Genomic DNA, 15110 nt, shown 5'->3' with positions numbered 1-15110 from the left:
TTTTTCACGGCTGTCTGGGGGATTTGTGTGAATCATGCAGATCCGATGAGTCGTTTTTTTTTTGTTTTTGTTTTTTTTTTGGCGGGGGGGTGCATTGAAGTGTCTGATTATAATTTCATCAAAGTAAATTCTGTATTAAAATGACTAAATAAGCAAATGCCGTTACAGTCCATGAAACATAGGAAGTATAAGTATGAGAAGAAAACAGTAAATCAGAAAGCTGCGCACGTAAAGCCAATTATGTAACTTGCGTAAGTTACGTTGGATTGATGGAAATCCTTGCGCGTGCAGTGAAGTGCAGCCAGCAGCAGATAATGGCGCGCAGCCAACTGGCTTTACGTGCGCAGCTTTCTGATTTACTGTTTTCTTCTCATACTTATACTTCCTATGTTTCATGGACTGTAACGGCATTTGCTTATTTAGTAATTTTAATACAGAATTTACTTTGATGAAATTATAATCAGACACTTCAACGCCCCCCCCCCCCCCCCAAAAAAAAAAAAAAAACAAACTCATCGGATCTGCACGATTCACACAAGTCCCCAAGACAGCCGTGAAAAAGGCGGCATCCGCCAAAAGGTGCGCCGTTTGCATCCATGTTTCAAGAAGAGCACCGTCACAGTGGAGCTGTTCAGTGGACTTGTGCTTCATTTCAGACATCCCCCCCCCCCCACCCCCCCACCCCGATCTGGAAGCTGAAGGAGAATTTCACAGCTTTGACTTTTTTTTTTTTTTTTTTTTTTTCCCCCCCCAGAAAACTCAAGGTATGCAGGATTTTTTTTTTTTTTTTGTAATTTGGCATGTTTGTCAGTAGAAGATCGCTCCAATACAGCCATGGATGTATTCTCTTGAATCACTTCTGCTGGTATGATTTCATTTCCAAATCCCCCCCTGGAGTGCGCGCACTTTCCCCCCCCCCTTAAAGGATAAGGCAACTTTTGTACAGTGTGTGTAATAGGAGAAAAAAAAGTACGTAATCAAGTCCGTTAATTATTTCCATTATATATCGAACATGAAAAAATATTTTTAACTTTGAAATCATGAATCGACACAGAGGAGCCGAAGTTGGAGGAGGCAGCCATTTTGAGATTGTGGGCAACTATAAACCAATCAGAATCTTTCGTTAATGCGCCTCCCTCTGATCTGTGATGTCACTGGGCCCATGAAAACAGTGTTTACAGAGAGATCACTGTGACAGTAAGGAGTCCCGGCGGGTGGCTTGTATTCGATTCGTTTATATCCCGACCTTGTCAGCTGTCAGATTTATGTTTATGGACCCGGTAAGCTGGTAAATAATATTTATTTTTTTTCTTTACCAAGTTCTAACAGAAAACGAGAGCGCCCGAAAGGGAAAACCGAGCCGAGCCGCTTCGCGCATGCGCAGTAGGCTTGGTAGGACAAATCCAAATAGGAGTCATTCAGGATTCAGCCATGTTTTTGCTCCGTGTTTTTACTCGACCAAAGTTATACAGTATTATGAGCTTTAAGTTGCATAAATAAAACCATTTGGTGAAACTTTTTGAAGAAGCGATTGTACTGGTTTTTTACCTTATTACCATGAAGCACTGAAGAGTTCTTTTCAGTGGCGGGCCGCATGACGTCACGCAGTAGATCAATATGGCGGAACACATCTTCGCTGAGCTCAGCGCAAGCCCATATTATTAAAAGTTAAGATACTGTTATGCGGTCTGTTCTTTCTCTATAAATTCCATGATCGATTACTTTATATATTTATCTATCTATTTGTGGTGATTTTGTACAAAAGTTGCCTTTTCCTTTAAGCATTTGATTTTCTGCTACCACATTCCCTCTTGACAGTGAAAGGAAAAAAGTAAAAACGATGACTCATTTAGGTATCACAGTACAGGCTTGTCTCGTATATTCATTCACTTTTAAACACTGGTGTTTTTTTTTTTTTTTTGGTTTTTCTTTTAACTGACTGCAATGAGCATTGCTTGTTTCCTAAAACGAAGCTGGTCCTTCTTGGAGAGAATTAAGAAGGAACTCAATGTTTTGCTCAAACAGAAACCCATGTCCCATATCGAGAAAGGGCGGAGTAAAAGTCCTACTGTTCCTCAGAATTCTGTCCCATGGGACGCCCTACATCTTTGGCACGGTTAATCCAGACTGAGCGGTCCATCATGATGGCTTTTAGATCCTGTACACTTTCACATCCCGTGTCGTCGATTGTACGTCATACGTCTTCTGCCACAGTACGAGCTTGTTTGCGGCTTCGTCACTGTGGCGTGCAAGGTGTCCTGCCAAGCGCGTTCTTCGTAGATGCAGTTGGGAGATCTCCATTTGTGTGTAGCAGCCATCCATTTGCTTTTTCAATGATTTTGACATTGTCCAGGTTTCGGCACCGTAGAACAGTGCGGTTTCTACTGTAGCAGCGATTAATCTAATCTTCAGTTTTCTTGAGCGTTTGGAAGACCGTGTTTTTCTCAGTTTATGACAGACGTTCCAGGCGCAAGAGCTTTTCATACAGAAAAGTCTCTTTCTGTGCTGTCTGTCCAAAAGCTGAGGTACTTGAAATTTTTTAAACAACTTCAACGGTTGTTTCATCTTTAGCTTTTATGATGAAGTCTTCAGTTTCTAGGCTGAATAGAATTTCATCTGCTACTATGGCGAGATCATCTGTGAAATCTAGGCCTGTTACAGGTGCCACTCTCCGGTTTCTTCTTTTGTGTAGCTGAAGGCCAAGTTCCTCTTCCCTTCCATTGTATCACCTTGTAATGCACCAGCAGTGAGATTAAAGAACTTTGTTTCCCCATCTGGGGTCATCAACTCTGGCTTTGGCATTTTTCATATATTGTGCAGATGGCACTAGTCTGTGTGGTACGTCATATGCTTTCAAAGTTTTCACCATTATTCCTCGATGTATGAAATCAAAAGATTTTTTTTTTAAGTCGACAGAGTTGATTGATCGCTTTCTTGTTATGGCTTTTGATATCCTTGCCTTATGAAGGTTGATCGAGGGTGTGTGGTGTAGTTGATCTGCCCAGTCTAAATCCACTCTGGTTTGGTTGGAGGGATTTGTCCAGCTTGGATTAGATACGATTTTTAAAATCGTATCTAATCCAATTATAAGCAATCTCATTGGCTGCCGATGTTGTCCCGCACTAGTCTGGCTAACGTGACAAAGCTCTACGAGCTATTGGTCTGGCCAAGATATTAAGCCCAAACGTTTCCCAGAGCCCGTGGTTGACCCGCCTCCCTGAAATGCCTCAGTTTGCTACTGGTCGAAGCCAGAAAAGGCTGTGACGAAGCTTAAACCAATCACATCACTCTTTCCTCTGACGTATGCGACGCAACGGGGCTAACTGGTAGATTAAACTCTTACCGCAGCCGGTTGGGAGCAAGGCGAAAACGTCCTTCCTTTCAATAAATACCTCCAGGGCTGCTCTTTGCTCCGTTTTCAATGAGAACTTCCCGTTGAATGCTTTCAATACAGCATCTACGCGTAATAGATACGGAAGCGTGAATGAAGCGCTTCCGACATAGATTCTGTAAACAATCTATGGCTTCCGGTCGCAGTTCTACTACGTCAGTGCCTTGAACACGCCTCTATCCAGGGCCGTTGGAGATGCTCAAAGTTGATTTGGTTCCCGATTTTTCGGGAGCTTGGAAGAGCTGTAGATAGCTTGGCTGGCCAGACTAAGCTCGCAACAGGCCCTCGTGTTGCGTCACGCTTAGGATGGGCGGGCCCAGGCTAGTCCCGCACCAGACGGACAAAGCCGACTGATTTTAATAAGCTAGGAGAAGACTCGCTGGACAATTTGATCCACATCAGCATGGATGACAGCGAGATGGACTATGAGAGGGTCGCCCAACACTGGGCCAAGGAGAATTAATCTGCTTTAAAGGAGTAGAAAACTTAATTCATTAGTTTGGGTTTGCAGAAAGATTAAGTACTTATAAACACTCTCACGAAGTGAAGCTGTCCAAATGTGTCTCATACAGCATAATTTCAAATAATAATCATAAGCATTTTTGGCAGTGTGATGTCACTGGGATCCATTTAACAGAAGAAGGCTCCGGATTATTCTTTTGTTAAAGGCTCACAGTGACATCACACTGCCAAATATGCTAGGGCCATTATTAAAAAATGTTCTGTTTCCGGTCCACCGGCCGGGTGAGTGCCGTTTGTGCGGTTGAATTTTTTTTTTTTTTTAACGCCGGTTTTTCGACATTTTTTTCGGGTTCGTAAATCTAAAATCGAACTTGACATTTACGCATTCCCAGGGCTTTCCACTAATGGGGCTTTTCCACTACCAACGCGGCTGAGTTGGGCTGAGCCGTGCGGGGCTGAGTGGGGCTGTTGGGGTTGCATTTCGACTACAACCGCGCTGAACTGTGCTGGCTGGAAGTGGGTGGAGTTAGCGAAAGTGGGTGGGCGTCACGTGATGTCGTTAGGCGTCGAGATTTTTCTGAATGTGCTCCTCAGCCACAACACAGAGAAACGTCTGTGTCTCCACAATGGACCACTGGCTGGCCTTTCCTCGCTTGGGTTGGTCTTCCATCTTCTAGTTTTCTGAACATTATCTTTGTCGTAATTCTTCTTCCGGGTTTACGGTGTTTACAGATCCCAGCGTGCTCGCGGGGTGTGTGTGGGCATGTGAGGACACTCCTCCTCACCAATCAGTGCACAGGGGAGTGTCTCCTCACGCCCCTAGCCCCACTTGGCTCGGTTGGGCTCACTTCAGCCCCACGCCAAAACCGTGCGAGTTTTGGGTGCTGAGTAGGGCTGAAGTGAGCTCAGTCGTGCTGCTCTGAGGTAGTCGAAACACGAGCCGTGTTGGGCTGAAGTGAGCTGAAAAAGGGTAGTGGAAAAGGGCCATAAGGCTCATACTAGCCAGCCATGACAAATAAGTAGCCAGCCGAGGGGGGGGGGGGGAGTAAACACAAAATAAACTCCTGTGCATGCAGTTCCCAGGATTAAATGTATTTTCCACAGACCATTTATTTATTCACTTTACTCAAATACAAAGTAAAATGGCAGTAAATCTTCTTTCTTTTCTTGCGTATTGCATCATGAGGCGTTCCTGGCTTGTAAATCTCTTATTTTCGGTGCATGACACATTCACGCAGCTGAGCATGCTATGAATTAACAATGACAACGGTCTGCAGTGGGGCTACACAATTACACACTCAGCGAACATTTCTCCATTTGTGTATGAAAATACACTCCAACCACTCAGTTTGGGTTCATTTACAACCAACGGTGTCTTTTGATGCCAGCACGTAATTGAACGAGAGAAGACTGGTTTACCGGAGACAAAATAACCGTTCTCTCTGCTTCTGTTCCCTCCGACGGCCCCGACACACTACTGCCTCCGCCGAGTGCACGCGCGCACACCGCATGTCGGGGCCGCGGATGAGTTACTCTCCCCTGATCAATGAAGTCTGCGGGGAATTTGTGGTTATTATCGGTACAAACAGCGCAAATCACAACTTAAGTGAGTGCGGCTCAGTTTGACATTATTCTCAGTCCGTTAGATAAACATTTAATTTCATTAAAATCGAAAATTAATATTTAGAGCCTGTGGGCTACAAAAATAAGTCATTAAAGTAGCCGGCTGGACTTAATTGTGTAGTCGGCTGTATGGCCGGCAGCCGGCGCTTGTGGAAAGCCCTGCATTCCGCGCAGAATATAGAACTGAATCAGCTCTGCGCATGCACCGTGCGGCACAAAAAAATGTCAGCCACCATGAAGGAAGCAGATCCGGAGTTTTCAAACATTTGCTTAAGTGTGAAATTGCAAAATGGTATTCTAGCGAACAACAAAATAGTAAAGATTCAGAGAAACAAATCATTCAGTGATCATTTTAATAGTGTAATTTCATCCGAACTAGGCCTAACGCTCGATTTAGAACTACAAAAAGTCCGTGTGTCGGACATTTTAAGTACCTTTGTAAAAGTTTTGCAAATGTTGCAGTCAGCATTTAAAATGCTAACTTAAAGTTTTTGTACAAGTTTCAGTTGATTAAACTGTCATTTTATTAAATATGTCTGCTTTTGTAATAAAGTACTGAAAGAAAAAGCAAACACAGCATTGCGATTTCTTATCCATCCATATAAAAAAAAAAAAAAAAATCCCTCCCTCCCGACTGAATTTTTTTGCTCACCTGGTGGACAGGAAACAGATATTATTATTTTTTTTTTTAAGGATGGCCTTATCATTATTATTTGAAATTATGCTACATTTGACACTTAACACAATCTCTTCATGAATGTTTATAAATAAATAATCTTTCTGCAAACTTAAATGTATGAATTAAGTTTTCTTTTCCTTTAAATATGTTTTTTAATCTTAATCTAGTCCATTTTAATAAAGTGCCAAAATTTAAACTTTATAATATGCAGTTGCCTTACTTTTCTTTCCAGTGCATCTTAGTTCTACATACATTATGGTAATTGCATCAGAAACATTCTAAATCATTACAGTTATCGTAACACAGCAACCTATTTTAAGGTGGCAGTTCTTGGGTTCAGATCCCTTTGTGATCAACAGGAGGTCATGATGATCGATTCTCTTCATTGGATTGCATAAGATGGAGCAAACCACTGTTCATCTTTTCATGCACATTTTTGTTACAACACTACTTGATCATAGATAATTAAAGGAACAGTCCACCGTACTTCCATAATGAAATATGCCCTTATCTGAATTGAGACGAGCTGTTCCATACCTCTCCGAGCTTTGTGCGACCTCCCAGTCAGTCAGACGCGCTGTCACGCCTGTTAGCAATGTAGCTAGGCTCAGCATGGCCAATGGTATTTTTCGGGGCTGTAGTTAGATGCGACCAAACTCTTCCGCGTTTTTCCTGTTTACATAGGTTTATATGACCAGTGACATGAAACAAGTTCAGTTACACAAATTGAAACGTAGCGATTTTCTATGCTATGGAAAGTCCGCACTATAATGACAGGCGTACTAACACCTTCTGCGCGCTTCGACAGTGCACTGATACGGAGCTCAGATATCAGTGCGCTGCCGAAGCGCGCAGAAGGTGTTAGTACGCCTGTCATTATAGTGCGGACTTTCCATAGCATAGAAAATCGCTACGTTTCAATTTGTGTAACTGAACTTGCTTCATATCACTGGTCATATAAACCTATGTAAACAGGAAAAATGCGGAAGAGTTTGGTCGCATCTAACTACAGCCCCAAAAAATACCATTGGCCATACTGAGCCTAGCTACATTGCTAACAGGAGTGACAGCGTGTCTGACTGCGTCTGACTGACTGGGAGGTCGCGCAAAGCTCGGAGAGGTACGGAGCAGCTCGTCTCAATTCAGATAAGAGCATATTTCATTATGGAAGTACGGTGGACTGTTCCTTTAAGGGATCCCCGTAGATTTGAAAATCTATCTTATACCTAAGTAATCTAATAACAAAACAGTTTAACTTGCATGTTGAACTTTTAAGGTGAAATTTCAAATGTGTATACATTAATACTATTTAGGTCGGAAATCATTGAAACGCTTCTAAAATCTATCCTATAATGTATCTAAAACCTCTGAGACCCTGAAAATGCACCTGAGAGCATCTATTTTCAAAAAATTTTCCAGGGGGGCATACCCCCGGACCCCCCTAGTTTCACTTCACGCTGTTGACGCTCAATTGTCTGTGTTTTATCATGCCGGAATTTAGGGCTTTAATTTTTTTCTCGGGAAAACACTGCTTTTGTAAAATTGATTTCCATATAAAATAACATCATGAATTAAAGCCCCTCCTTCACAGAGGAGTGAAAATATTGAATAAACTTCCTCTTTTTGATTGCTTGGGTTAAAAATGCCAAGTTATGATGACTGAATTGATTATTCACATAAATATGAATAATATGATACATTTTGGGGATTTGATATGGCGAAATATCAAATTGTTGGTCCTGGGATTGAGATGCTGGCCTCTTCTGCTCCTCGGACCTGCTTGATCCATCTGGTGCCCTGTGTCTGGTCGGAGTTTTATCGCATCGCTCCTGTGGAGGACGGCCCCATGAGGACAGTTGAGGGTTATACCTGGAGGACGCTCTGGACTCTTACAGTAATGCTTTTATGGCTGAGGACTACAGTTGACTTGCTCACTTTAGGACAGGCAGTTGTCATGAACAGTTTTGCACTCAAGTTTCCATCAATGAAGCGTTTGTAACATCAACGAAACTGTCTTCACGTTAAAACTGTTAATATTATAGTCAGGCTGTCTGTTGTTGCCCAAATGAGGATGGGTTCCCTTTTGAGTCTGGTTCCTCTCGAGGTTTCTTCCTCATGTCGTCTGAGGGAGTTTTTCCTTGCCACCGTCGCCACAGGCTTGCTCACTGGGGATAGATTAGGGATAGATTAGGGATAAAATTAGCTCATGTTTTAAGTCGTTCAAATTCTGTAAAGCTGCTTTGCAACAATGTTTATTGTTAAAAGCGCTGTACAAATAAACTTGAGTGAGAGAAAATAGGACACAATGGAAAAATCAAGAACACACCGGAAAGATGAGAAGAACAGCGACTGTACCGGCTGAAGGGCGCGCGAGCAACGGGACATCACTACCGCACCAGACGGAGCACGTAGATTCTATCAGACTGGCCGTAGATTCTATCAAAAGTTCGATCTAAATTGACCGTGGTTGCAAAATATTGGCCAAAAATACACAAACACTACGAAACATGAAAGTAAGATGAAAAAGAAACATTCTATTGCCTTATACTGCAAGACTAAAACAAAATAAAACTCTCAACTCACCTTTTCAGTGATAACGTCCGAACAGATCACTCGCGTAACAGAAAGACCGCAAATGGAAGCATGATCAACTTCTGTTGGAGTGGAGAATTCCATTCTACACATGCAAATTGTTAATGTGTGTCCTTCCCTGTGCACACAACACGCTACGGTAAAAAATACACCACAACTCATTTTATAGCTCAGAAATTCATATAAGACCAGCTACCATCGTAACATATTCTGTAAGAAACACATTCTATACCCAACTTTCAGCTTTCGTTTTAAAAAACAAAATCGCAGATTTATAACTCAATTTTTATATGGCGTAGTGATTTTAAGTTACTGCTTTTGGTGAGGTAGTGACCTCGACCCTGAGGCTTTCCGTTTAGATCAAAACACACGATCGTATTGGTTTTGGGTTTGCGGAAAATGGAGTTACAACAGTGATCAAATATTTTGCATGATGTTTTATTACGGTTATGATTATTCTGTGAGCGCACCAATCCTTAGGTGGATAAAGTTACAACTTAAAATACAGTTAGTGATAACTGTAGACTTTTCAGTGGACTACAACCTTTTTAAGGGAATGCGATGTCGTCAACCATTTATCATGTCCCAGATCAAGCCGCCATTTTTCCACAAATTTGCAGAGTTTTTGCCAAATTCTGAAGAGTATTCACATCAAAGATTTAGTTTTATCTGTATTATTATTTGTGCACATTTATTTATTTAGTGGGGGACCCCCACAGTACCCATTTTCTGACACAGACCCTTATCTTCTCTTGATGCCTTTCTTTGTGCACTTTTTTTCCCTCCTCTTCCAGAAATTTTATTGATTTTAGGTGCCAACTTTCACCATGCTTAATTTTGGAATTGGCATTTTCAACAACTTTCAGCGTTCTCCTTGTAGCTGTAAGCACACAAAACCCAAGCCTGTGTATAATCATGCAGAAGAAATGCAGCAGGACGCTTAATAAAGGGATCGTCAGCAGTTTTGGTGGACATCTGTTTTTGAAAATCAGCGTACTGCGGTATTGTGGCGTTCTCTGTAAAGGCACACCTGAAAAAAAGGGTCTGAAAACTAGGAACAGGAATCATTTGACAGTCGGTATGATTGACAGGACAGGCAAACGAGTCAATTACAAGTCGTGTTTTTTTTTGTTTGTTTTTTTTTTTCCCCCCCTTCTCTCATTTCCGTGCAGAGTGTTTTTCTTCTGAATCAATATTTTATTGATGGTTGTGGGGCTGTAAGGAGAAATATTAATGCCATAAATATCCCTCAACTCACCTTTTAATCAAATAGTGCTACTGTGACACATGACCCCCCGAAGTATTTCCACTAGCAATATGACTGCTGTTGTGAGTCATTTCATTTCGGTTGAGCTATTTCTTTCTATGAAAATTGAATGCCATCCTGGTTATTATCGGAATTGTAACACGATTAAATCTTATGAAACGCACAATAGCAGCTCTGTATCACGCATATATGTGGATTATCTTTCACTGGTGCTCATTTGTTCTGGTCTTTTTGCACTCTTGACCTGCGAGTTGCTATCCTCAAGCATATTCACAAAACTATGGAAATGTAATTCTGTGGTTTAGCGTAGGGTCGTCACATCCGTGTCACGGTTTCACAGTGAGTCACGGTGTATAATTCGATTGTGTTTGCAGTTCTTCAGTTACACTGCTGCCACTCTGAGCACTTTGTATCACACACATCTATCAAACTTGGAGAAGAGCATGGCGTTGCTGACCAGAACCAAACCAGCGCTGAGAAGCTACTGTGTCTAAGGGTGTATTCAGACCAGGATAGTTCGATAGTTCACTTGCTTTGGTCAGAACCAAATGTGTGGTTTTTTTTTTTTTTTTCCTCATTTTGGTGCGGTTCGCTTTCACACTGTACATTTTAGTAAGCGGACCAAAATCTGTCAACAAAATTATATTTTGACCCCAGAATAGTATCCAGGTCATCGTAATAGATGAATTTCTTTTTTGCGTCGCTAGTACCGCCACTTTTTGAAAGAATGTCCCTGATTTTAATGTAGGTCTGACGGAGTTTCTTCACTTTTAGCCGACATTGTTCTGGGGAGCGCGTGAACCCCTTCTCCTTCATTTTCTCACTGAATACAGCAAACACGTCGGCATTTTTGTGTGTTCTCTCCAAAAGCTCAGATATGTGGACATCTGCCCATATATCCACAAGGGTACGCGTTTCTTCCTCGGCCCACGTTTGCCCCTACTCATTTTTTGTACTCTGTAGTCTAGCCTACCACTGGTCTGAATGACTGAACGACTGTTGTAAGGTTCCCTTGACAACCGAAACAGTGTTTGCACTTTGCGGTGGAGTGTCAAGACTCTGTTTCCCATAATGCTCGACAAACGACGGAAGCTCCCGAGGTACAAAAAAGCAAAACTGTCGGATTAGGTCCGGTCTGCTTTCACACCTCCAAAAGATCCGCACCAGAGTTCCTTTGGTCCGGACCGAGTCCGACCTTGCAGCTCACTCTCGGTCCGCTTGTTTGGTCCAGACCAGAGTTCGGTGGTTTGTATTCAGACCAACCCAAAAGGTCCGGACCAAGGGAAATTTGGTTCGTTTGGTCCGGACCAAACAACGTAGGTGTGAATACGCCCTAAATCTGATCATGCATTAAGACTAGGGCTGTCAAACGATTAAATTTAATCGCGATTAATCTCAGAATTTCATATAGTTAATCGCATTTTTTTTTTTAAATCTATGTAAATGAATAAGGCTTTTAAAGTGAAATGTTACAATTAAAGACCCACTGACAGTCATTTCGTATTAATTTGTAAACAAACAATATATGACTCCAAAGATAAATTCTGGTTTTAATTCTTGGTTTAACTGTCCGTTTTAAACATCAGAAGTAATTTAAAATTTCGCGCAGGGAGATTGACCTGGATATGAACTGGGCTCATTCACAGATGCCGGAAGTGACGTCACATCGGTGTGTCGTTTTTGTTTACAAGTCACTATGTTGGTTCAGTTCTCACAAGTCTTGTGATATTGAGCTGTGGTTTTGTTGTGATTTCCTTGCGTGAAAAAGTTAAATGGCGTCTAACCGAAAAGGGATTATATGTGTGGCTTACGGGTGTTCTAACACCACGTCGGAAGGAGTGAAACTCCATTCCTTTCCTTGGAAAAAAACACCCTGAAATAGCAAAAGAGTGGGAAAGAAACGTTTCCAAAACAGGTGCGAACTGGAAGTCAACAAAATGGTCACGTCTCTGTTCAGCACATTTCGAGGAGCACTGTTTCACTTTGTCGTCCAGAACTCGAACGTTTGATCCAACTTATCCACTGGTGTTGGAGGAGTCAGCTGTGCCGACGTTGTTTGACAGGCCCGGGCCGAATCAATCTGTCAAAAGAGAAACAGATGACAGCAGACCCCCGAAGGGGCGGTCAAAAAGCGAAAGTCCGGTGGTGCCTTTGCCAAAAGAGAACGAGCCAGGGTACGTGGCTATGTGTTGTTATTCAATACATGTATGTTGTTTAAAATTTGTTGTAACGTCACAAATGCGTCTTATACCATTGCATGTTACTTATCAATAGGCCAAAGCAGCTAATACCAGTAATGTACAACAGCTGAAAGGCCAATACCTTGTTTCATATATTTCAGGGATGCAAACAGCGCGCCTTTTGGCGGATGGCGCCTTTTTCACGGCTGAATCGCACAGATCTGAATTTTTTTGGGGGGGGCCTTGGAGTGTCTGATTATAATTTCAAAGTAAATTCTGTATTAAAATGACTAAATAAGCAAATCCGTTACAGTCCATGAAACAGGAAGTATAAGGATGAGGAAAAAACAGTTTAAATCGGGAAGCTGCGCACATTTGTGCAGCCTGAGCGGCAGGACTGCGCAAATGTGCGCAGCTTCCCGATTTAAACTGTTTTTTCCTCATCCTTATACTTCCTGTTTCATGGACTGTAACGGATTTGCTTATTTAGTCATTTTAATACAGAATTTACTTTGAAATTATAATCAGACACTCCAACGCCCCCCCCCCCCCCCCCCCCCCCCCAAAAAAAAATTCAGATCTGTGCGATTCAGCCGTGAAAAAGGCGCCATCCGCCAAAAGGCGCGCTGTTTGCATCCCTGATATTTAGTTAGGATAATATACATGATATATGTGTGGAGTGATGGATATAAGATGTCATCCGGCATGTTTTGAAAGTTTGTGAACCCTTTAGAGTTTTTGATATTTCTGCATAAATATGACCTAAACTTCTGGTAGCTACTGTATCTAACATGATCTAACAGGAGCTTAGACATGATGTTTTTTGGAGTGGGACCAATAGTGTGACGTGACCAGGACCATATGTTTAAGACATTATGCTGTTTAAACAGAATCTTTAATAGACGTGAGGGCAGACAATCTCGATAGCTTCCCTGCTTCATGTTTTGTTTTCATGCAATCCAGAACGACATACACTGATGTGACGTCACTCGCCCTAGCGGCAAAAACGGGCAAACGGCTCATGGCGCTTGTAGAAGCCGTGGCAAAAAACACACAATCGGCTCTGAAATTCTTGATTTTCTACAAAGACGACCCTTTATTCAAGTTGAGTTTTGGATATTTTATTTCACAATGCAGCAATAAAACAATAAATACACATTACGTGGTGTAAAAAGTTGTGTCAGTGGGTCTTTAAAATGGTGAACACATTTTATGCTAAAAGTACTTGTTTAAAAACTGCTGGGACAAGAGAAAATGGTAAGGGAGTTTATTCACTCACGTACTAGGCAGTACTGAACATACAAAACACAAAATTGGATTTTGTGATGGATTAGGGAGCTGTAGTCTCAAATATAAAATGTAGTCACATACTACTGTGTCTCAGTTCAGACGTGTGACAAAAGAAAATAAAAATGAAATAAAACTTCAACTGTGCTGGAATTGTATTCAGTCACAGCCTGTAGGACTTCAGTGCTGTGCAAACAAAAATAAATTGCAGTTGGACTTCAATAAAGACATTTAGTGTCGTATCACAGTGCTACAGCATACTGAAATCTCACTTTACAAAAGTATTTTAGAACTGCAAAGTGCATACCAAAACCAACTCAATCACGCTCTACTTTTGAAATGAAACTTTTGAAATGAAACTTCCCGTTTAACAGACCTTTCTCCATCACTCACACTTGCTCTTATTGAAGCAGCACGCGACAAGCCTCAACAGGAACTACAGGTGACTCGCAGGGCCAAATTAGAATTTGCGTTAACAGCACTTTTTTTTTTTTTTTTAATCGCGATAAACTGAGATCGCGTTAATGCGTTATTATTGCGTTAACTTCGACAGCCCTAATTAAGACCAAGTCTGCGATTTTAATTTGTTTAGTTCCTTTTTAAAATTAGGTATCATCGAGTTATCACTTACAAGTTTACAAAGAGATGTGAAGATTTAACATAAATAAATGAATAAAATTTGACCTTCACATTCTTCTGTCCTTCAGGTGGCTGTGAAAAACAACATCGACGTCTTCTACTTCAGCGTGCTTATTCCGCTCAACGTCTTCTTCGTCGAGGATGGCAAAATGGGTAAAATAAATAAATTGTCCCGGGCCTTACTTTGTTGGTGGTCTGGCCTATTTTGGTACTCAAGCCAAGCAGAAATGAAATAAGATGCCCTGCTGGCACCTAAGGAGCAGTAAACAGTTGTGCCCCTCTGTGTTGGACTGGCTGAAAAGGCGAGTGTAATTATTGTTTTTCGTCTCCGCAGAGCGCCAGGTCTTCTTGGCAACATGGAAGGACATTCCCAATGAGAACGAGCTGCAGTACCAAATCAAGGAGTGCCACTTAAACGCCGGTAAGTGCCCCTCCTACCTTAATCCTTTTACAAAAATCAGAAAGTTCTTTGCATTGTGTTTGACTCGCCGCTTTAACCGACTCGACTTGCGAACGCTCTCGGCAGCGCTCGGTGCTGGCAGAACTGAAGCGCTGAAAGCATGTCCAAAGTGTTTTATCAGTGGATTCAGTCAGATAATAGACATGACACCCTTAACATCTCAGATAAAAGTACAGCATCCAATACCACAGCGCTTTACAATTCTCCAAATCCGATTGGTCAGAAGGTGCCTCAGAGCGGGTTTATATTCATTTCGCAGCATGTGAATCTGTGAAATTTCGACTTCTGAAGAAATAAGGAGACACTAAATGCGTGGATGTAGATGTAAAATGCTGTATTTAAATAAAGGTTTTTTTTTTTTCTTGACATTTTACTTGTGCAATTTTGAAAGAAAAATCTCCACTTTTTCAAAAGTCGGTCAGGAGTGTAGCTGAATATTTCACACCGACACATTGTCACACATAAAGGAGCTACACGTGGGGTGGTATGATCAATGGTACATCTTTTGTGACTTGAGTGTTTTTGTTTCT

The 15110-nt window shown here is 41.7% G+C and overlaps 1 protein-coding gene across 1 annotated transcript in view; it reads left to right on the top strand.

Moving 5' to 3' along the window:
• Positions 1-15110, top strand: part of ap2b1 (adaptor related protein complex 2 subunit beta 1) — a 68267-nt gene that overhangs the window by 37757 nt on the left and 15400 nt on the right. Inside the window, 2 exon segments of the mRNA XM_060912824.1 lie at positions 14189-14273; positions 14455-14541. Coding sequence (XP_060768807.1) covers positions 14189-14273; positions 14455-14541 — 172 coding nt within the window.

Source organism: Neoarius graeffei, chromosome 28 (genome assembly GCF_027579695.1).
Source record: "Neoarius graeffei isolate fNeoGra1 chromosome 28, fNeoGra1.pri, whole genome shotgun sequence".
NCBI lineage: Eukaryota > Metazoa > Chordata > Actinopteri > Siluriformes > Ariidae > Neoarius > Neoarius graeffei.
This window is presented reverse-complemented; position numbering and strand designations above follow the sequence as displayed.